The 22,274-nt window shown below is 48.9% G+C and overlaps 2 protein-coding genes across 3 annotated transcripts in view; one reads left to right on the forward strand and one right to left on the reverse strand.

Moving 5' to 3' along the window:
• CRYBG2 (crystallin beta-gamma domain containing 2) overlaps nucleotides 1-8,521 on the forward strand; it is a 28,980-nt gene extending 20,459 nt beyond the window's left edge. For both annotated transcript variants that reach the window (XM_087858313.1, XM_045782551.2), the window contains 6 exons: nucleotides 3,009-3,138; nucleotides 4,428-4,567; nucleotides 4,923-5,046; nucleotides 6,569-6,727; nucleotides 7,987-8,146; nucleotides 8,249-8,521. In XM_087858313.1, the coding sequence (XP_087714439.1) occupies nucleotides 3,009-3,138; nucleotides 4,428-4,567; nucleotides 4,923-5,046; nucleotides 6,569-6,727; nucleotides 7,987-8,146; nucleotides 8,249-8,337 (802 nt within the window). In that variant the 3' untranslated portion in view covers nucleotides 8,338-8,521. The remainder of the gene's footprint in view (nucleotides 1-3,008; nucleotides 3,139-4,427; nucleotides 4,568-4,922; nucleotides 5,047-6,568; nucleotides 6,728-7,986; nucleotides 8,147-8,248) is intronic.
• Nucleotides 8,522-9,811: 1,290 nt separating this feature from the next.
• Nucleotides 9,812-11,419, reverse strand: CD52 (CD52 molecule). Its single transcript, XM_087858330.1, has 2 exons — nucleotides 11,268-11,419; nucleotides 9,812-10,162 (listed from the first exon to the last, which is right to left on the reverse strand). Exons 1-2 carry the CDS (start codon nucleotides 11,319-11,321, stop codon nucleotides 10,016-10,018), a joined length of 201 nt encoding a protein of 66 aa, XP_087714456.1. The 5' UTR covers nucleotides 11,322-11,419; the 3' UTR covers nucleotides 9,812-10,015.
• Nucleotides 11,420-22,274: the final 10,855 nt, after the last annotated feature.

The raw sequence follows: 22,274 nt of genomic DNA on the forward strand, positions 1-22,274 counted from the left end.
TGGATTCAGTTATCTGCCAAGGGACTTCGATTTCAATGGTATTTAGATGGAAGCTGGTTGTTTCAAAACTATAATACTAATATCACTAACAGTAAAGAGCAGTAAATACTGTTTGAGGTTTCTCTGTGGTTCTTTTTGTCCTCAGAACATTCACCAACATCCCACTTCGTATGTGCAGTTCAAAATATTGTTGTTGTTTTTTTTTAAAGATTTTATTTATTTATCTGACAGAGATAGAGACAGCCAGCGAGAGAGGGAACGCAAGCAGGGGGAGTGGGAGAGGAAGAAGCAGGCTCATAGCGGAGGAGCCTGATGTGGGGCTCGATCCCTTAATGCCAGGATCACGCCCTGAGCTGAAGGCAGACGCTTAACGACTGTGCCACCCAGGCGCCCCGAGAGATTCTCTCTCTTCCTCTCCTGCACCCCCCACCTTTTCTAAAGGAAAGGAAGGAAGGAAGAGAACCAATAACTTGCCCTCTAAGTTTCCCATCTTCTGAATTTGCCTTTTTGATTCCTTCTGGTGCCTTTTTTTCCCCCTTTGTGTCCCATTTTCCTGTAAACTGGTAGATCTGGAGCCTTGATGAGATTCAGGGTGTTTTGTTCAGTTAGCAAAGAGACTATATAGGTCTTACTATAGGTAGAAGTAAGGTCTTACTTCTTACTACATTACTTCAGGCACGTGCCTGGTTGTCCCACTTTTCATGATATCAAGATCCCTACATTATAAGATTTGCCATTTAAAAAAAAAAAGATTTACCATTTACCTCTCACCTAGCATCCAGTGATGATAATTGCCTAGACTCACTATTTCTTTAGAGGTTACAAAATGATGATTTTAAGATTTTTTGGTATTCCTTCTATGTATGTTAGCTGGGGTACTTCTGTAAAGAAGAGCTTTCCCATTTCAATTATTTGTTTCCCTGAAATAGTTTATACAAAAAAGGCAGTTTGATCTTTTCCCAAGGATCAGTTTCTCTTGGTCAATTTTCAGAATAATTTCTGAATTGGTGCCCTGGCAACCTCCAGAGCTGACTAGTGAAATATTTTTGTAAGTATTGTTACGAACTCATGGATTTATATGTAGTTGAAATGCTTCTGTCTATTGGAGTTACTGTTCTTTTGTGTGCTCTAATCATTCTGTCTTTGGCAAATGGGAGCCCCTTCAAATTGTCTACTTTTGATGCAACTCCAATAGGTTTTTTACAATTTCCTTGTTTTCCTGGTACAATAAGATGCTCCAGGATCATTTTGTTCATTTTTGCCCTAAACTTGGATTCAGTTATCTGCCAAGGGACTTCGATTTCAATGGTATTTAGATGGAAGCTGGTTGTTTCAAAACTATAATACTAATATCACTAACAGTAAAGAGCAGTAAATACTGTTTGAGGTTTCTCTGTGGTTCTTTTTGTCCTCAGAACATTCACCAACATCCCACTTCGTATGTGCAGTTCAAAATATTGTTGTTGTTTTTTTTTAAAGATTTTATTTATTTATCTGACAGAGATAGAGACAGCCAGCGAGAGAGGGAACGCAAGCAGGGGGAGTGGGAGAGGAAGAAGCAGGCTCATAGTGGAGGAGCCTGCTGTGGGACTCGATCCCATAATGCTGGGATCACGCCCTGAGCCGAAGGCAGATGCTTAACCGCTGTGCCACCCAGGCGCCCCCAAAATATTGTTTTAAAGACATTGGAAGTAATACTTTGTGTGTGAACCTGATCATTTATTTTATTTAATTTAGGTTCATATATTTTATTTAATTTATTAAAATGTTTAGGAATATTTCGCATTTTTACTTGGCTATATTTTAATTACATAAAAAATTTACAGTGTCCCTGTCTTAGCTCGGGCTGGTGTAACAAAATATCATAGGCTGGAAGACTTAAACAACAGGAATTTATTTTCTCATAGTTCTGGAAGCTGGGAAGTCCAAGGTCAAGGTGCAGGCCCATTCGGCTCCCTGGCAAGGGCTTACTTCCTGGCTAGCAAACAGCTCCCTTCTTCCTGTGTCCCCATGTGGTGGACAGAGTGCTCCTGTGTCTTCCTCTTCTTATAGAGACATTATTCCCATCACGAGGCCCACCCTCCTGACCTCATGTGAACTTCCCAAAGGCCATCGTATTTGAGGTTAGGGCTCCAACATATGAATTTCGGGGAGACACCTGCAGTCCAGAGCAGTTCCAAAGCCAAGTCAGTCAGTAGGATCTATCTCTATCCCTGTGATCTTCCCCCTCCCTCCTTCATAGGTAATCTTTTGTTTTTTCAGTGTTTAATTAATTCATCCATTGTTTCTTTTTGAAAATAGAAGCAAAATATACTCTCATATATAAATTTGCATATAACTATAGAAACCAAATATATTTGTTGGCCCCCTTCCCCATTTTCTTACCCAAAAAGACGCGTACGACAACCTGGTGAATACGAAAAACCACTGAATCGTACACTTTAAAGAATGAATTTTATGGTATACAAAGTATTCAAAAGGGAAGGATACTATAAACACTGTTCTGCCCCTTGTTTTTCCTTAACAGTTGGGAGATCACTTTATATCCCTCTAAGAGCTCTTCCTCATTCCTTTTTACTGCTATGTTATTATACTCTACATTCTGAGTTTACTCAGCTGTCCCCTGTGGATGGACATTGGGCTGCTTCTCTGCCTTGGCAAACAGTACTGCACGGAGAGCGTTGTGCACGTGCCATTTCATGTTTTTGAAGGAGGGTTCGAGATTCCGAGAAATGGGATTGCTGAGTGATTGTGCATAGAGTTTTGCTTGATATTGCCAAATACCCCTCCACGGGGGGCAGTATGATTTCATCCCGTCGTTTCTCAAGTCTCGACCTCAGTCTCGTGCTGCGGGGCCTGTTCATCCTTGACCTCCCATGGACTTGGGGGCGGTGGGGGTCACAGTCAAGTCTGCATCCACTCTCATCTCAGAGGGCCTGGCAGGCCAAGCACAGGATGGGACAAGCTCAGATACTTACTCCCATCGCCCCACTCTTCCCCTTCCCCAGCTGGATCCTGTTTGATGAGAAGAACTTTGAGGGTGACCAGCACATTCTCTCCGAGGGCGAGTTCCCCACTCTCACAGCCATGGGCTGCCTAGCCTCCACAGTCCTGGGCTCTCTCCAGAAGGTACCCCTGGTGAGTAACCTTGTCTGGGTCCAGGCAACCCCCTGAGGTAGGGCTGCTGCTGGGGGCGTGCTGGGTACCGAGCCTCTTCTCACTGTTGGCTAGGCGGCTGGAGCTTGAAGCCAGTCTTCGTCAGAACCATCCCAGGTCCCCCTGAGCCCCTGGCTTCAAAGGCAGTTCCACTCACTAGAGATTTATTGAGCGCCCACCGTAACAGGTCCCGGGGACGCAGATATAAGTCAGACATAGCCCTGCGTTCACAGGAACCCTGACCACACTGACATAAAGATGACAATGCAGAGTGGTGGGTCCAGATAGAGGTGGTATGGGGACAGGAGGGACTAGCACTCGGGTGGGCTGCGGGCAGGGGCCAGACTGCGGAGCGGGGCCTCTGTGCAGGAAGGAGTGGGACAGAGAGCTGGCTCTGCTGTGTGGGGAGGACGGATGGGCGGGGGACAAGGCAGTAGGTTTGCTGGTCCAGTAAGCGGGAATGAAGGGTGATGTGCTGGACCAGGGAGGAGATGGAGGGAAGTAAGGAGCAGAGTCTGCAGGATGGGGTGGGCCAGCCGCGGCAGCACAGCCGACAGTGACCGCCGAGCACGTACTTGGCTGCAAGCGGTGTTTAAAAGGCTTCCCGTGCACTAAGGTATTTAATCCTGTGAGGTTTGTTGCTGCCATCATCTCCCTTTTCCAGATGTGCAACTGAGGCACAGAGAGGTCATCAACTTGCCCCAGGCCACAAAGGTGGTAACGGGCAGAGCCGTGTTCTCCAGAGGCAGCCCTGCTGCTGAGTCCGAGCTTTACAACTGCACGCTGGGCTCTGGATGCAGACAGACCTGGGTCTGAAGCCCGGCTTTAGGGACTTGAGCAGGTGGTTTAATCTTCTCCAGACTCAGTTTCCTTTCTGTTAAGCAGGGATGATAATAGTAACAGCTACCTTACAGGGTTGCTGGGAAGTTATAATGCGATCAGATAAAGCACTTAAGACAGAATCTGGCGTGTGGTAAGCTCTGAGCAGGTGAGCACCGCTATAATTACCCACATTATTATCACTATTCTTAGAAGTACCGTTGACTGACACTGGGGAGAGGTTTGAGGGGGCAGTGGGGGACCCGGTCTGACACATGCTGCATCTGAGAATCTGGGGGACACCCAGCTGCCAGTGTCCAGGAGTCCGGGGCCCTGTGGGGCAGAGCTCAGGAGGGAAGAGGGCCTGAAATACAGATCTGGGAATTGGAGTATCTGGAATTTGGGGCCGGGGCTCTCTTGGCCTCACCCCTTCTCCATGCCCCCGGCCCCAGCACTTTTCAGAGCCCTCCATTTTTCTGTACGGACTGGAGTGCTTCGAGGGGAAGGAGATGGAGCTGGACAGGGAGGTGCGCAGCCTGCAAGCCGAGGGCTTCAACAACCACGTGCTGTCCGTGCGGATCAGGGGGGGCGTGTGAGTGTGTTGGGGGGGGCTCAAGGGCGGGGCTGCTAGGGAGTGAGGGCTGGGTCCCTGGCTTCTTGTCCCTTCCCGTTTCCCTTCCACTCCCCACCCCGAGCCAGGAGGGAGGGAGAGGGGCCATGTGAGGAGGGCTTTGCACCCCAGCCCAGATCCTCCAGGATCCCCCTCTGCCCTGCAAACCCCAAATCCACTTCCCGGCCCCCCCTCCTCCCTCGCGACCCTCACACCAGACAGAGGAGTCTCAGCGTGAGAGAAAAGCAGTGGAGAGTGTTCTGACATCTGTGCTTCCTCTTCCACCTGTCTGTCTGTCTGTCTTCCTCTCTGCATCCCTGGCACCTGCGGGGCCCAGCTGGGTGCTGTGTGAGCACAGTGACTTCCGGGGCCGCCAGTGGCTGGCGGGCAGCTGCGAGATCACCAACTGGCTGACGTACAGCGGGACGCAGAGGGTGGGTTCCCTCTACCCCATCAAGCAGGTGGGTAGCGCGTCGGGTCGTGTGTGTCCGTGCCAGTCTGGCCGTGTGCTTCCCGTGTTCCCCAAACCCAGCATTTGGGTACTTTGGTCACACCTTTGCCACATCGTCATTCCTCTTGGACCATTATCTACTTGATATTTTCCTCTAAACCAGCTCACTTTTTGTCTTCACTTTATCCTTATCCTAAGGACTTATAGCCATAAAATCATGGTTTTGATGTGTGTTTGTAGTTTTTCTCTCACTGACATTATAATAATTACATTACCATTACATTTTTAATTTATAAATTAAATTATACGTTTTTATACAATACGTTTATCCACTTGGATTAGAAATCACTTCATGTGAGGCCAAGAGTGGTACACAGGCCTCCCCCTGGGGAACACTGGAGCCACACTGAGGTTTCTCTAGGGCTGTGAGCACATGTCTGGACCTGCTTCTCATTTATGTACATGAGCATGGATGCGGAGGCGTGGCCATGGGGACGCGTGCGCGCGCGCGCATGCGTGCCTTTGCACGCATGCCCACTCAGGGTATTTCTATGGCTGTGATGTCATTTGTATCCACGTGTCTGTGTTCTGGAGGTGACGTGGTTGTGTGGGAGGTGTGGGAGGTGTGTCTATGACTACACGTGCCTGTTTTTCTGACACTGTTGAGACAGCGTGTGTCCTTGTATGAGGGTCTTTGTGTGGCCCCTAGATTCACAGACTCTTAGGACATGCTTGCTAGAAGAAACCTTGGAGGTTATCTCTAAGCCCCACATTTACAGATGGGGAAGTACAGGTCCACAGAAGCGGACAAGGATTTGCTCTACAATCTTGGGCAAGTACTGTACCTCCACGGACCTCTTTAAAGTGGGGATAATGTAGGGGCCGCCCGGCTGGCTCTGTCAGCGGAGCCTGCGACTCTTGATCTCAGGATTGTAAGTTCGAGCCCCAGGTTAGGTGTAGAGATTACTTACAAAAAAACCCAAAAAATAAAATCTTAAAAAAAAAAAAATTAAATGGGGATAACACATCTGATGAAGGTGTCTTGAGGACTGAAGAGAAAAGATGTTTGTAAAGCCCTTAGAACAGCCCTTGAGGGGGTAAGCACTCGGCACACGTTAGCTCTAGTTCTGTTGTTAGCGTCACCACGATGCAAGAGCCTGTCTGCGGTGCGGCCACCGGGGGTCTGCCCCACTGTGGTACTTAAGCGCGGGCGCGTGGGCGCATGTCTGGATTCTTACCTGCATCCATCCTGTTAGCAAACACCGGGTGTGGCGTCAGCTGGCGGGGGCCTGTGTGTGCGTGGCTGCGGGTGTCTGTGGCCCTGGAGCTGTGTGGCCAGAGCTACCCCCGGATACACGTGTGTGAGAGAAGAGGTGACTTAGAAGCAGGGCCAAGAAAGGGTTCAGGGCAGGAAGGAGGGCTCGAGGTGGGGGCTGGGGATCCTCATGGCTTCAGAGCTGAGGGTGTCGGGTGCCCAGCTGGGAGCATCCCTGCCCGGGGACCTCTCACTCTCAGCTCCCCCTGCCACTCAGCGCCGGGCGTATTTCCGCCTCTGGAATGCCGCACTGAGGGGATTCCTGGCCGTGCCAGACCACGTGGAGGACATGAAGGCGGGCCGTGTGGTGGTCTCCGAGCCCCAAGCGGGAGGCAGCTGCATCTGGTACTACGAGGATGGGCTGCTGAAGAACCAGGTACCGGCTGAGAGGCTGGGACGGGGGATACCAGAGCCCCGGGCCCTGGAAGGCTCCCTGCGAGGGCAAGTCCCAGCCAGGGAGGCGCAGGACCTGCCCTCGGGCCAGGGAGACAGAGAGGGACACACACCTGCCAGGCCCCCTGGGTAGGGGGAGGAGCTGGCACTTTGGGCTCTTCTCTGGGCCTCCGTTCCCCATGCGCAAAACGAAAGCATTGAACCAGATACTTCTAAGGGAACTCCCAGCTCTGATATCCTGGGACAGAACTTGGATCCTAATAATAATAATAGATTCACTCCACAAACATTCCCCGAGCACCTACTACATGCTCGGCCCTGTTCTGGGGGCCAGGAATAGAGCAGGGGGAAGCCAGAAATGACTCCCGCCCTTCTGAAGCTGACATCATCGTGGGGAGAGAGAGAAACCATTTAAATGAGTAAAATATCTCAGTACGTTAGGGGACGAGAAGTGCATGAGAGGAAAAATAAATAGAAGGGGAATAGGGAGTATCAGTAGCTCTGACAAGGGGAGCCCTTCTTAAAAAGCTGGCATTTGAGGGAGGCAGCCATGTAGGTGTCTGCAGGAAGCGTGCTCCAGATAGAGGGAACAGCGGTGGAAAAGGCCTTGAGGTGGGAACCTGCCTGGCCACAGGCCTAGCCAGCTCACCCCACCCCACGGGCTGGAGTGAAAGGAGGGAGGGAGGGAGGGAAGGAGCAAGAGAGGAGGTCAGAAAGGTTATGGGGGTGTGGCTCTCTGGAGGCCACTGAAGGAGTTTTGGGTTTTGCTTGAAATGAGAGAGAGGCTCGCTCTGTGGCAGGTGCAGTGATAAGCCCTTTACACAGATGCCTCCTGTGAGCCTCGGAGGGTAGTATGGAGCGGGTCTTACTCTACTCTCCATTTTATAGGTGAGGAAACTAGAGCACAGAGAAGTTAAGTAACAGGCTGAAAGTCACACAGGCAGTTAGGGTGTGAGAGCTTGTCCGATGCTCGGTCTTGTACTTTGGGAGTCAGTCGTGCGAGGCTTCCTGGAGGAGCTATTTTTCTAGACCTTTTACGGATTTTCACATTGAATGCTTGCTGCAGCCAGCGCGCGGAGACTCCCATCCCCAGGGAATCCAGCACGCAGAAGGGTTAGGAGATTTGCCCAGGGTCACAGTCCGTGAGAGCCAGGATTCAAAGCTGGGTGTGTGTTTCGGGTGTGGGGTTTGGCGGAGTCCCGGTGGGAAGGAACGGTGCCTGATGACCTCCTGGGGCCTCAGGTGGCCCCGACCATGAGCCTGCAGGTGATCGGGCCCCCCAGCACAGGCTCCAAGGCGGTGCTGTGGGCCGAGAGCCGCCTGCCCCGCCAGACGTGGAGCATCCGTGAGTCGGGCCACATCTGCAGCCAGATGTTCGAAGGCCGGATCCTAGATGTGAAGGGTAAGGGGGCCTGTATGCGGGAGAAGGCACCTGAGAGGGCTGCGGCCAGTGGGGTCCTCATCAATCTCTGACCCTCTCCCCATCTCTTACCCCTTCCCCCAGGCGGCCGGGGCTACGACCGGGACCACGCGGTGCTGTGGGAGCTGGCCAAGGACCGGGAGTCCCAGATCTGGACCGTCCATGTGCTCTGACCGCCCCTGCTCCCCAGCCCTGGAGGCTTTCCCTGGGATGAAATGTTTTTATAGGTGTTTTGTTGTTGTTGTAACATAAGCTGTTTTCTAATATGCCCCCAGGTATCCTCATCTTTGTGCACCTTGATATTGGGGGCTGGGGTGAGGATTTGTTCACCTGCCTTCTTTGCCCTATCTATACTCACCCTGCTTCTTTCCTCCCACCTCTGGTTCTGGGGCTCAGATGTAAGGCCTCCCTCGGCCACCAGAGGGAGCCCTGGGCCCAGACGAACTAGTGAGTGTGGGTTGTTTTTTTTTTTTTTTTTTTTTTTTTTTTTTATGCTGTTACCCCAAATGATGGGTTCCTAGAGCCTACTCTGAGCCAGGTCTGGCAATGAGCTGTGGGGCACAAACATGAGCCAAGCCCCTTGGTACCTGCCCTCTGAGAACTCACAGGCTAGTGGAGGATTCCAACAGGTAGGGTGATAGGCTCAGAGGTAGGATAAAAAGGGAAGTAGAGGGATGCACAGAGGAGGAGCCCGAACCACTTAGGGGCACAGGGCAGGCTGCTAGGAGGAAGGGATGCTCAGCTGAGATGTGGAGGAGGGGAAGGAGTCAGCCAGGCTAGCGGGTGGCAGAGGAAGAGTGTTCTGGGATGCAGGTAAGTCGAAGTGTGAAGACTTGGAAGTTCAGTGTGTTGGGGTTGCAGCGGGCCAGGCAGGAGAGGTGAATGGGAGACACACCCCCAAGGACCTTGCTCACCAGAGCTCCTCTTAACTTCCCCCAACTCTGGTCTCAAGGCCCAGAGGTTTGACCTCTCAGTCAAAGAAGCCAGAACAGGGGGTCTGGGTTCTTAACCCAGCCTAGAGAAGGCAGGACATAGAAGAGGAACAGCTCCCTCCATCCCCTAATCTAGCAGGCACTTCTCAGTCCCTTGGTCAAGGTCCTCTAGGAAGAGACAGAGAAGGTCAAGGCCCTTGGGGGCTTCTCTGGGGCTCCCTTCCCTCCTTGCAGCTCCCAGTACCACCACTGCAGACCTAGGAGGGTAGAAGTGGTTGGAGAAGCTGTGTGTCCTTCCTGCCTTCCCAGCCTGGGCAAGGTGGGGAATAAGTGGACAGCCTCCTCTTCATCCTTGAAACCCCAAGAGACTGGGGGGGGGGTTCTCTGAATCTGCCATTCTGAAGACACCCAGGTACTAGGGTGAGGGACTCTCTGAGCCTCTGCAGCTGGGATGTCCAGGGGCAGGATGGGGGTTCCTCTGGGACCATCATTCCCAAACACCCAGGGATGGGTAAAGCGAATGCAAGAGAACGGTAGATTCTGGGCCGTGTCCTGCAAGGTGATCCTGAGGGGAGAGGCGGCCACCCTGGGATTTAGGGGTAGGAGCGCTCTGGTGCTACCTCTCCTGCGGATGGGGGTAAGGGAAGGTCCTTGGTGCTGCTGCAAACCAGGCTCTTGGAGCCCAGCGATGTCCAGTGACCACACAGGACCCCACTCCAAGGACAGGACAACTTTATTGATCCCCAGCTGGGCGGCGCTTGCCCCTCCATATCAGCACCTCCCTGTGGGCGTCACTGCCTCCAAGGCACGGCCTTTCGATTCCCACAGCCTGCCCATCTCTGGCATCGACCCCTCCCGGGGATGTGTTGGGGAGGAGCTGTCTCAGGGGGGCCCGGGGCTCGGGCTGAGGCATGTCACCTCAGCTGAGATAGAAGAGCTGGATGAGGATGTTGGCCAGGAAGAGGAGGACACCGCCACCCCCCAGGCTGCTGAGTGCTGGGGTCGCACTCTTGGGTTTCCTGGTAGTGGCAGTGGTGGTAGCGTTTCCCAGGACTCCAGTTTCTATCTGCAAGAGAAGTGGCGCAAGCTCAGGGGCTTTCGAAGCTCACACTTAGAGACCTAGTTCCCTACCCTGATACAGTGGTTCTCCGTTCTCTGTCTCCTGTGACCGTGACTTCTGCCACAAGGTCCTATGGGGACAGGACCTTCCTGCCTTGACACAGGCAGGGTCAAAGGCGGTCCCTCCTCTGCCTCCCATGGAACCTTCCTTTCACCTCCACCAAGCCACCAGGTCCTCCAGCACGTGGGAAATAGGAACCTGTGGTCTCAGTCCTTGACCTGACTAGCGGGGCTAGGGGCTTAGCCTCTCTGAGCCTGCTTCCTCGTCTCTGGATGAGCCCATCACAGTCTTGAGGTCATGTGAGATGGGGCTGGGGAGAAGGCACTGGCAGGAGAAGGAGGTGGGAAGGGTGTGACCTCTTGCCCAAGGAAATCACCAGCTGGTGAGCAAACTGTTCTCAACGCTTGACTGGGCTACAAGTAAAGCTGCTCCTGATGGAGATGAAGCTGTTTTTGATGGCGATCAAGCTGTTCCTGATGCTTGATCAAGCTGTTCTTGATCTAGAACTTGATGGCCCTGGTCTAGGCGGACTAGCGCCCTTAGGGCACATGGGACGCTGCCAAAGCTGCCTCCTGGAATAGCATTTGAACTGGAGACTCCAGCTGTTTCTGGAGTGTGAGATTTCTATCTTCCTTGCATTCCTGAACACACAGGCTTTTCTCCCTGGGGTAGTCCCCCCCCCCCCCCCGCTATCTCCAGGACCAGCTCTGGCTCCACTTGAACCCGTCCTGGCCCCTTCCCAGCAAGGCCACTTCCCCACCTTCTCTGCAGATTGATGCCATCCTCACTCCAAGCTGTCCCCAAGCCTGGTCATTCCTATTCCAGCACACCCCCTGTATGCCTCACTGTGCCTGGCACCCTGCGAACACCCCCCTCCCCCCAGCCTCAAGCAGTCTGCCCCCAGCCAGGGGGCTGGAATGCGGGCACCAGGCCCTCCGCTCCCCTGGAAGGAGGCTGAGTGCCCAGGAGATGCATTTCCTCCCTCCCCTGCCAGGCAGGTCTGGGGAGTCCTGGGTGGTGGTGTCAGGCGGCTCCGAGGGGCTGTTCTTACCTGAGTCATAACCAGGAGACTGATGGTGAGGAGGAGGAAGAGGAAGCCCTTCATCTTTGAAGAATCTTAGTGGCTGTCTCAGTGGCAGCTTTTAGAGATGAGCGCAGGCTTGTCTGCAGGCCTCTTGGCTTGGTTGCTTTTGAACCAGGAGGCAGGAGAGGCGGGGTAGAAGCAGGAAGAAGGAGGGGCTATGCGTGTGGGGTGGGGTGCTTCTACCTTTCTCCAGACCTCATGATTGAGGACACCAGGCCCTAGGTGCTAAGGCCCTCCGTAGACAGTCGGTTCCGGATAGGGACCGAGGCAAGTGTTGTCGGCGTGGGCGGTGGGCAAACCAAGGGAGCCACTGTGGGGCGGTAAGCAGGGCTCTGGGCCTGGAGTCCTGCAGACTTGGTCTAATCACCTAGCAACCCCGAGACCTGGGCTAGCCCCTGCGCCTCTCTGAGGCTTTAACACTAGAGCTGTCCGGGGATTAAATGCAATATAATTAAGATGGCAGCAGGGGATAGGAGCTGAAGAAGAGGCTGAGGTAGGCTGAGGTTTCAAGGTAAGATAGCTGGCTCCACAGGCTCCGAATGAACGTTTGGGGAACATGAAAGCTTAGGGTTCATAGATTTCTGTGAAATCAAAGGATCACAGCTTTAGGAATCCGGAGACCTAACTTCTGGTGAGCCCATTCCCTCCAGGCCTCAGGTGTCGCCTTTCGAGTGAGAACACTGGAGTGGATGATTATTTTAAGGTCTAAAATTTTGTGATTTATTTTTTTTTTTTTTTAAAGATTTATTTATTTATTTGACAGAGATAGAAACAGCCAGCGAGAGAGGGAACACAAGCAGGGGGAATGGGAGAGGAAGAAGCAGGCTCATAGCGGAGGAGCCTGATGTGGGGCTCGATCCCATAACACCAGGATCACGCCCTGAGCCGAAGGCAGACGCTTAACCGCTGTGCCACCCAGGCGCCCCTAAAATTTTGTGATTTAGATACAGAAAATAGCAGATGGGTTGTTCGTGTTGCTGACCTTAACAAACAATTATTTGATCAGCAAAAACGGGTTTATTCGGGAATAGCAGAGAATTGCAATTCAGGACCAGCAACCTACCCGCAAACCCAGAGGCTAGCCCAACAAAGGAGAGAAACCTTATTTGATGGAGGAGGAGGAGGAAGTTGGGAGGAGTTGTTTTGAACAGAAGTCGAAAGGAGAGTAGGCGGCAAGTTCAGGATGGTGCTGATTTCTCATTGGCTGAGCTGCTGGGGTGGTCCGCCTCTTGTAGGAGTTGCAATGTACCGCTTTTCCTGTTGGGGTCTGTAACCGACACTTCTTTCTGTAATTGAGGTTGGGTGATTTGGCCTGAGAGCTCCCCCTGCTGGCCTCTCCGCTCCATTTTAGTGAGGTTTCCTTTTCTTTCCACATTTCCTCCTTTTTTTTTTTTTTTTTTAAGATTTTATTTATTTGATAGAGAGAGACAGCCAGCGAGAGAGGGAATACAAGCAGGGGGAGTGGGAGAGGAAGAAGCAGGCTCCCAGCGGAGGAGCCTGATGTGGGGCTCGATCCCATAATGCCGGGATCACGCCCTGAGCCGAAGGCAGACGCTTAATGACTGCGCCACCCAGGCGCCCCACATTTCCTCCTTTTGATCAAGAACTTTCTCCAAAAGCATCACTGATCAAGAGTCCGGTTTTCCTAATTCAGTGGCTTTTTGTCCCTCAGTGCCAGGAAGGGACTTCCCCTGGGTGTCATTTCCCAAATCAAGCAAATTGTACAGGTTGGAAATTCCCATTTGAGGAAGAGGGAGGGGAAGCAGGAGAAATCTCGGGCACTTTCCACCTATAGTTCATATTTATCAAGAACGTAGTATCGGAGATGATCTCCTTGTTGGGTACATAATTTTGGAAAGGTCTGACAAGCAGGTTCCATGCCCAGCCCGAGCCCGACCTGGGGCTCCGTCTCACAACGCTGAGATCATGAACTGAGCCAAAATCAAGAGTCGGACACTTAACTGACTGAGCCACCCAGGCACCCCAGCATGGTTATTTTTTTAAATTCATTTTATTTATATTCAACTAATTAACATACAGTGTATTATTAGTTTCAGAGGTAGAGTTCAGTGATTCATCAGTTACAGAGAACACCCAGTGCTCATTACATCACATGCTCTCCTTAATGCCCATCACCCAGTTACCCCATCCTCCCTGCCCCGTCCCTCCAGCAACACTCAGTTTGTTTCTTATAGTTAAGAGTCTTTTATAATTTGTCTCCCTCTCTGATTTCATCTTATTTTATTTTTCCCTCCCTTCCCCTATGATCCTCTGTTTTGTTTCTTAAATTTTGCATATGAATGAAATCATATGATAATTGGCTTTCCCTGATTGACTGATTTCACTTAGCATAATACCTTCTAGTTGCATCCATGTCATTGCAAATGGTAAGATTTCAATTTTTGGTGGCTGAGTAATATTCCATTGTATGTATATACCACATCTTCTTTATCCATTCATTTTGTCAATGGATATCTAGGCTTTCCATAGTTTGGCTGTTGTGAACATTGCTGCTATAAACATTGGGGTGCAGGTGCCCCTTTGGATCATTATGCTTGTATCTTTGGGGTAAACACCTACTAATGCAATTGCTGGGTTGTAGGGTAGCTCTATTTTTAAAATTTTGAGGAACCTCCATACTATTTTCCAGAGTGGCTGTACGAGTTTGCATTCCCATCAGCCATGTAAGAGGGTTCCCCTTTCTCCACATCCTCACCAACATCTGTCATTTCCTGACTTGTTAATTTTAGCCATTCTGACCAGTGTGAGGTGGTATCTCATTGTGGTTTTGATTTGTATTTCCCTGATGCTGAGTGATGTTGGGCACTTCTTCACGTGTCTGTTGGCCATTTGGATGTCTTTGGAGAAGTGTCTGTTCATGTCTTCTGCCCATTTCTATACTGAGTTATTTGTTTTTGGGGTGTTGAGTTTGAGAAGTTCTTTATAGGTTTTGGATACTAACCCTTTATCTGATAAGACATTTGCAAATATCTTCTCCCATTCTGTCAACTGTCTTTTGGTTTTGTTCACTGTTTCCTTTGCTGTGCAAAAGCTTTTTATCTTGGTGAAGTCCCAATAGTTCATTTTTGCCTTTGTTTCCCTTACCTTTGGACACATGTCTAGCAAGAAGTTGCTGTGGCCGAGATCAAAGAGGTTGCTGCCTATGTTCTCCTCTAGGATTTTGATGGATTCCTGTCTCACATTTGGGTCTTTCATCCATTTTGAGTCCATTTTTGTGTATGGCCTAAGAAAAGTCCAGTTTCATTCTTCTGCATGTGGCTGTCCAATTTTCCCAACACCATTTGTTGAAGAGACTGTCTTTTTTCCACTGGATATTCTTTCCTGCTTTGTCGAAGATGAGTTGACCATAGAGTTGAGGGTCCATTTCTGCGTTCTCTATTCTGTTCCTTTGATCTGTGTGTCTGTTTTGTGCCAGTACCACCCAGCATGGTTATTTTTAATGGAGGCAATTACACCTTTACCATATTGAAGTGCACCTTCTTTTATTAATTGTGGGTCAAAGGAGGCAGGGGCCAAGTGCACTGGACCTACTGTGACTATCTCAAAGGGTGAGAGTCTCTGTGTTCCCAAGGGGGTGGGTCTGAGATTTAGAAGGAGCAGTAGCAATGCTTCAGGCCAAAGTATTTGGAGGGTTTCTACAAATTTGCCAATTGAGTTTTAACAGTGCCATGTTCCACTAGCCCTGAGGATTGAGGATGGTCTGCACAATGAAAGTATTGCAAAACTGGCCAAACAGCGCAGACTTGTCAAAGCATCTGCCCAGTAAAATGGGTTCCCCAATCACTATGATGTTCAAGAGGGGTTCCCCAGATAGGGATAATCTTTTCTAACAGAATTTTAGCCACAGAAAAGGCAATGGCCTGTCTACAAGGGAAGACTTCAATTCAGTGAGAAAACACACAAACCATGACTAAACCGTATTTATATTGATGAGACAGGGCAAGCTGTATGAAGTCCATTTGTCAAAACTCAAAGGGTCCATTCGGCCATTTTAAGTGGGAGCTGTGACAACAGATTTCCCTGGATTGTATTTTGGACAGGTGGGACACGTGAAGTAGGCCCTATGGATTCTGTCAATATCAGTTGAAGATTTTGCCCATCAGAAGGGTGGTACCTGATCCAATAGGAACTAATGATCAGTGTTCCCAGATTCAGCTATAGTGCCATTAGAAATAGAGCTAATTTAAAGAGTCAAAAGGACATTTAATTCACTTGTTTGGCTATTTCGATTGCTACTGTCAAATTCTAGAGTTATTTTCCCCTTTTGGGAGAAGGAAATTCTGGCATGATACTTCTCTCAAGAAATCTTGGCCTGATGGGGCGCCTGGGTGCCTCAGCCGGTTAAGTGTCTGATTCTTGATTTCCGCTCGGGTCCTGGTCTCAGGGTTGTGGGATCAAGCCCCACGTTGGGCAGCAAGAGATTGCTTGTCCCTGTACCTCTCTTCCTCCCCCCACTTCCACCCTTTCTCTCTCAAATAAATAAATAAATAAATAAATAAATAAAATCTTCTAAAAAATAGAAATCTTGGCCTAATAAATGAATAGGGACAGAGGAACTTCAGAGAAAAAGGTGTGTACCTCTCAGAGCCTAAATGAAAGGGAACAGGCACAGAGACAGGGACATGTTGAGGTTTATTAGAGACGCCTCCGTGAGAGCTGTTTAGTTCTCCCTCCGCGGGGGCTGTACCAATCTCCCTATCATTCCAGTTTTAGTGTGTGTGCTGCCAAAGTGAGCAGACTCTTGTAGTGCTCCAAGGCAGGTGCTGTTTTATTACAGTGGGGCTGAGCACGGATAGTGTAGGGCCGGGACCTGTAAGGACAGAGATTCACTCTCATTCTAAAGAGTGGTTTCTCTGAGCTGATAAATAGGAAGGACTGGGAAGAGCCTCTGTAGTTCCTCAAAGCCCCGACTCTGGGAATTGGAAGGACATTGGAAAGGCTGGCTAGGGGGCTAAAAATGCCTGGGGCACTTGAGTTTGTAACCATCTTTTCTCTAATATCCTGGCCCTTTGCAGTAATAGCAGAAACTAGGACATATTTTATTTTTGTTTAGGGGCCTTGATTTGCCAGAGTTGAAAATTAATTTTAGCAGCCTTTCTTGTGACTCGTTTAGGGTGCAAGTGACCTGGTTTGCCAAATTAACTAAATCTGGAGTGGACATAGTTTCCTGTTCCATCCTGGTCCTTTTAACTGAAAGAGAAAGATCCCGGGTCAGCCCATGAATAAACAAAGTCTCCCCGAGAGGATCCACCAGCTAAAGGAAGACCAGCGTTTTCTTTGAAAACAATCTGAAATTGATTATAATTCTCACGAACAGGTTCATCAGATTTTTGTGTGCAGGCCTGAATTTTGTTCCAATTAACAGGCTTAGGGAAAGCTGCTGCAATTGCTCGGTGGGGGTTTTCAGCAAGTGTTCTAGCCATAAGTTAGGGGCTTGTTTTTTTTCTTTTTTTTTTTTTAAAGATTTTTATTTATTTATTTGACAGAGATAGAGACAGCCAGTGAGAGAGGGAACACAAGCAGGGGAGTGGGAGAGGAAGAAGCAGGCTCCCAGCAGAGGAGCCCGATGTGGGGCTCGATCCCAGAATGCCGGGATCACGCCCTGAGCCGAAGGCGGACGCCCAATGACTGAGCCACCCAGGAGCCTCAGGGGCTTGTTTTTTAAAATCCTGTTCATGATGTGCCCATCAGGCAAATTTTAGCCAAGATTTGGCCTGGTCCTCAGCAGCAAACTAACTGATATGAATCTGAGAAACCAGGTTGGTAAGTTTGAATAGCTATTAGTTCTTCAGCAAACCTATGAGGGTCCTCAGTCAGTTTCATAAGAAACTCTTTAAATATGGCTCACAATTGGGCCTTCTTCCAGGGAACAGAAGACATTTGGGGGTCATTTGAATCCTCAGAAGACTTAACTTTAAAGGGACTGTGTGTTTAGAAACAAAGGGAATGGGGGAGGGAAAAGAGAGGCCTCATAAGCCCTTTTCTCTTTAGTTGTTTATTTGCCTCAGTCCAGAAATTGTATTTTTCAGAAAGGCAATTTTAGATTCCTGATAACATTTGGAAGCTTCAAAACCTCAAAAGAAGGATCCCATGCCATTTTGGCAATTTTAGAGCCATGGCTGTTCAATTCGGTTTTGAGAAAAGTAAGTTTGGGGTGATTGAAAGTTCCCCATAGTGGTCATTTGTGTTCTAAATTACTTTTGCTTAAGTGATCCACTTAGTTAGAAATGCACATGAAAAGGGACTGCAATTTTTAAACATAAAACCAGCTGGGGTGCCAGAAAAGGGGGGATGTACTCTCAAAGCATTTTGATTACTGGGATCCCACTGCTTACAGGCTTTTCTAGGGGGGGGGGTATCCTAAACAGCATAGTTCCAATAGGAATAGCCCAGTTCCCCAAAGCAGTCAAACCAAAAGCCAGACAAATACTCCCAGAAAGGAAAAATCCTTAAAACAGATCCTGAATAAAGCCTGGAAAGCACAAAACAAAATGAGAGTGGAGCTCAATGTCCAGCAGAGACTTACCTTCAAGGTCCAGTGTCAGTGAGAAAGCACTGAGCTCAGTGGTCCCAGTGGGTACTGGCACCTGTTTGCTCACCGGCCTTGGAGTCGTTAGGTGGTAGGGAGGGAATAGGGTCGCCTCTGGATCCCACTTCTGACACCAAGTGACGTTAGCCTTGGAAACAAAACTGTCAGTTATTTTACCAGCAAAAATGGGTTTATTTGGGCATGGTAGAGAATTACACTTTAGAACAAACAACCTACAGCAGATACCATAGGCTAGTCCAACAAACAAAGAAGAGAAACATTATTTTATGGTGAAGAAGGATAAAGTTGGGAGGAGTGTTTTGGGACAAAAGTCCAAAGAAGAAAAGCATGAGTTAAAGGTGATGACAGTTTCTCATTGGCTGAGTTGCTGGGGTTGTTGATTTCTTGTAGGAGATGCAATGTACATCTCTTCCTGTTGGAGCCTGTAATTGATGATTCTTTCCTCTGGACAATTCTTCTGTTGGGGTCTGTAATTGACAATTTTTCCTGTAATTGGCCTTGCGTGAGATGGCGTGAGAGCTCCACCTTCTGGCCTCCTGACCACATTTTAGTGAGGTTTCCCTTTATTAATTTTCACAATATCAATCTAGGACGGATGGGAGGAGGGCTAGTGGAGGGACAAGCAGGTGACTACACTGTAGCAGAAAGGATCTGGAGTGGGGATGGCCATGAAGTCCCAGCGAGGGGTGGAAGATGAGATAAGTCACAAAGCTGCTTAGGTGGTGCTCTATTCTTTATATATTCTCTCACTTTATTCTCTTGGGGCTCTGCAATAGGTTTTCTAATTATCCCCATTTTCCTGATGAAGAAACTGAGGCTTAGATATTAAGGTAGTAAATGGTGGAGCCAGCCTCATTTGAACTTGAATACAGGTCTGTCTGAAGCCACAGACATGTGTGTAAACTCTAGGGCTTCCCTAGTAGTCAGTGATTCCCTGCCCCTCTCCCTCTTAGAGGACCCAGTGGTTGTCCCTGAAGCCCAGCTCTAGCCTCACCCACTCACCCTTCCTTAGTCTATTTTGTGCATTTGCTTGCCAGGTAGTAAAAGAAAACCTCTCTCATTTTCCTTCTGTGGTTTTAAGACTCCTGTTGCAAGCTTTAGAAAAACCTGAGTGGGCACTTAGGGGCATCCATCCCTGGCTAAAAAGAAAGAAAGAAAAAAGAACTGAGAGTGAAGACTGGTGAGAGAAAGCCAGGAAGTGAGGAGGGAGGGGGCAGGAGTCTTGAAGGGGTTGTTGGTTCAGGAGAGAAGCAGGAGGAGCCCTCAACTACCTATCACTGGGGTCCAAGCCCTGGGAGGGAGGGGAAGGGGTTGCAGCACATACTACCATATGTTCCGCCCTGCATTGTTCATCCACACTGAGAGAAGGCTGTGATCCAATAGTACCCAGGGCACTCTAAGGTAAATCTTCCTCCATCCGTCCATCCATCCATCCATCCATCCATCCACCCATCTGCCCATCCATCCGTTTCAGGCAATTTATTGACACATACTGTGTATTAGGCAAGATGAATGAGTGAGGGTCTCTTCACTTGAGGAGTTCATAGTCTAAGAGGGAGACACATACTGTAATAATCACAAAATTGAATAAGAAATGCTGTACTGACAGCAGGACTATTAGAATGCAGAGTGTAATTCTTCTTGGGAGGTGTGGGCATATCCATGCAGGAAGGAACACCTAAGCTAGTCCTTGAATAATTAAGGGAGATTTTCCCAAGGGAAAAAGGCAAAGGTTGATGTTCTCACTGGAAGGAGAGGCCTGAACATAGGAGAAAGCATGATAGTTTCTGGAACACTGAGAAGGATGGAGGGCAGGACTCATACTCTGAAGGCCCTAAATGCCAGTTAAACTAGAGATGGTGGGGCATGAAAGAGGCATAAAGTGGCCTCGATGTAGGTGGGAAGAGGGGAAGATGGGAGAGATGACCAGGGTTTTATTCTGAAAGGAATGTATGGACTTTGAGGACTTCTCTTTCCTTTATTACTTACCTTTCCCTCCTCAGCTGTTGGGACCCAATAAACTCTTTAACCCCAAAGGGGTCATAATTGATAAGGGTCTTTCAAGAAATGACCTAAAAGCAGAAGACTCTGTCTATTCCCAAGAATAGAGACTTCCAGAATCATCTAATGCCAGGTCTGGGGTCTACTTCCTCATCTTACAGGTGGGAAAACGGGCCCAGAGACAGCCTTGCTCAGAACCTCCCTCCTCCCAGTCCAGGGTCTGTCCACTGTGGTCAAACAGTGAACATCCACCCTGGGATGGAATGAAGAAGCGGCCGAGTGGACCCCACCCAAGAAGTCCAGAGGGAATCCTTGGAAGCCAGGCAGAGTGGCCTCCGATGTCCTCCCAACAGTCAAGTCTCATGTGAGCCTAGAGACCTTGCCAAGATTTCCAGAACCATCTAAGCTGAGGGATAGTGAAACCTAAGAAAAATAACTATTAGGTGAGCTTAAACTCTTGTTTTGTTTTCATAACTTTATTTCTGGAAAACACCTTTTTGAAATCAATAATGCGACAATGTTATGAGATTTAATTTGCACAATAATCCTATGAGATAAGGGACGCCTGGGTGGCTCAGTTGGTTAAGCGTCTGCCTTCGGCTCAGGTTATCATCCTGGGGTCCTGGGATCAAGCCCTGCGTTGGGCTCCCTCCTGAACAGGGAGCCTGCCTGTCCCTCCCCACTCTGCCCTTCCCCACTCTCTCTTGTTCTCTCTCTCTCTCAAATAAATAAATAAACAAATAAATAAATAAATAAAATCTTTTAAAAAATAGTCCTATGAGGTGGGTTCTATTAGTATCTCTATTTTATAGATAGGGAAACTGAGGCTCAGTGAAGTGGCTTGAGCAGGAACAGCCAGCTGCAAGTGACAGATCCCAGCTTTATAGACTTGATAAGTTATGCTGGCCCATAATACATCCTAGATAAATGATGGCTATAGTTATTTGCCAAGTTTCTATGTGAAAATGTATACTTGTTTTATAAAAAGGCTCTGACTTCTCCCAATAAATGTTTTTTTTAAAAAACTAATAAACTGGCCTACCAGGGTAGAGGGCTCCCACCTCTCTCACATCAACTAGGTGTTTGTTGAATATTTGCTGCTCCAGGATCCTGGGTAGGAGGGAGGTATGTGGTAAATTCTGATGCCCGGGTAAATGCCAATCCATGCTCCCCAGTCTTGCTGAGGAGGGAGGCAGTAGGCAGACCACAGCAGGGCTCATGAGGCCAGACCACCCGCCCTCACCTCCCATGCTGTTGGTCCTTGCTTACCCTCAAGAGCAGAATGAATATAAGCAAGGTGACGGTATAAAATTGCTGACCATGGCTCCAACCCCCTCAAAAACACCTGGCCCAGCGTAACCTAAAGATTTCTCAACTCATCTACCTCAAGCCACAGAGAAATTTCTGGGAGAAGCTCAGTGGCAAAAGAGCTCTCCCACCTCTCACTTCCAGTCACTTTCCACCTGAACCCCTCCCTTGGCGGTGGGCCTGTACCACCTACCCCTTGGCCTATCTTTGCCTGCCTGTTTCACCGAAGTGGGAGCTTCTAGAAAGAGCACAGATTCTGGAGGCAGACAGTTCTGGATTTGAATCCACTTTTACTGATTACCTGCATAATCCCGAGCAAATCTCTTCACTTCTCTGAGCTTGTTTTTTCATCTGTGAACCTCATAATGTTGGCATCTGGCACTGGGAAGGCACTCATTAATTTGTAGCTCTGTGTAAGGAATGCCCCAAGGAGCTGGCCCTCCCCTGAATGCAGTAGATTAGAAAGTCAAATGGAAAATATTACAGGTGCAGTCTGAGATATGCAAGAGAGTTTTGGTGGTTGAGCCCATCCATAAGGAAGTGGGTGCCTGAGAGTAGAAGTCACCGATTTTCAGACCATCACTGCTGAAAGGTTGAGAGATAATGCTAACAATAGTTAAAAACAGGAAATGTTTTTGAAAACTTACTCTGTATGGGTGTTGTGATAGGTACTGTGAATAATTATTTCATTTAATCCTCAATGTAACCCTGCAGGGTGGGTATTATCCCCATTTTACAGATGAAGAAACGAAGGTGAGTAACTTGCTCAAGGACACACAAGTCAGGCGCCAGGACTCCTGAGGCCAAAATCCATGCTCTTAATTAAACTGCCTCTAGTTCTAACCTAACGTCTTATTTTTTAGATGAGGCTGGGAGGGGAAATATCTCACTCAAAGTCAATGTCATCCAGAAGCAAAACGAGTCTCACCTGAACTTTTACACAAAGGAACTAGGATTTGAGCATGCCCGTAGGGCTTCATCTGGTCAAGAAGTGAGCAGAGAAATTCGGATTTAGGAAACATTTATTAAGTACTTGCATCATTTCAATTCATGTTCAAAAAAGCCCCCGCGATGTACTGTACTGATCAGATGGG

This window comes from Ursus americanus, chromosome 33 (genome assembly GCF_024610735.1).
Source record: "Ursus americanus isolate L20-20 chromosome 33, mUrsAme1.1.p, whole genome shotgun sequence".
NCBI lineage: Eukaryota > Metazoa > Chordata > Mammalia > Carnivora > Ursidae > Ursus > Ursus americanus.

Bases quoted from the DNA above. Each gene is read 5' to 3' on its own strand.
- CD52 (XM_087858330.1), bottom strand. From the start codon at position 11,321: ATGAAGGGCTTCCTCTTCCTCCTCCTCACCATCAGTCTCCTGGTTATG. The intron at 10,163-11,267 runs GTAAGAACAGCC...CTTCTCTTGCAG, and splicing joins GTCTCCTGGTTATGACTCAG to ATAGAAACTGGAGTCCTGGG.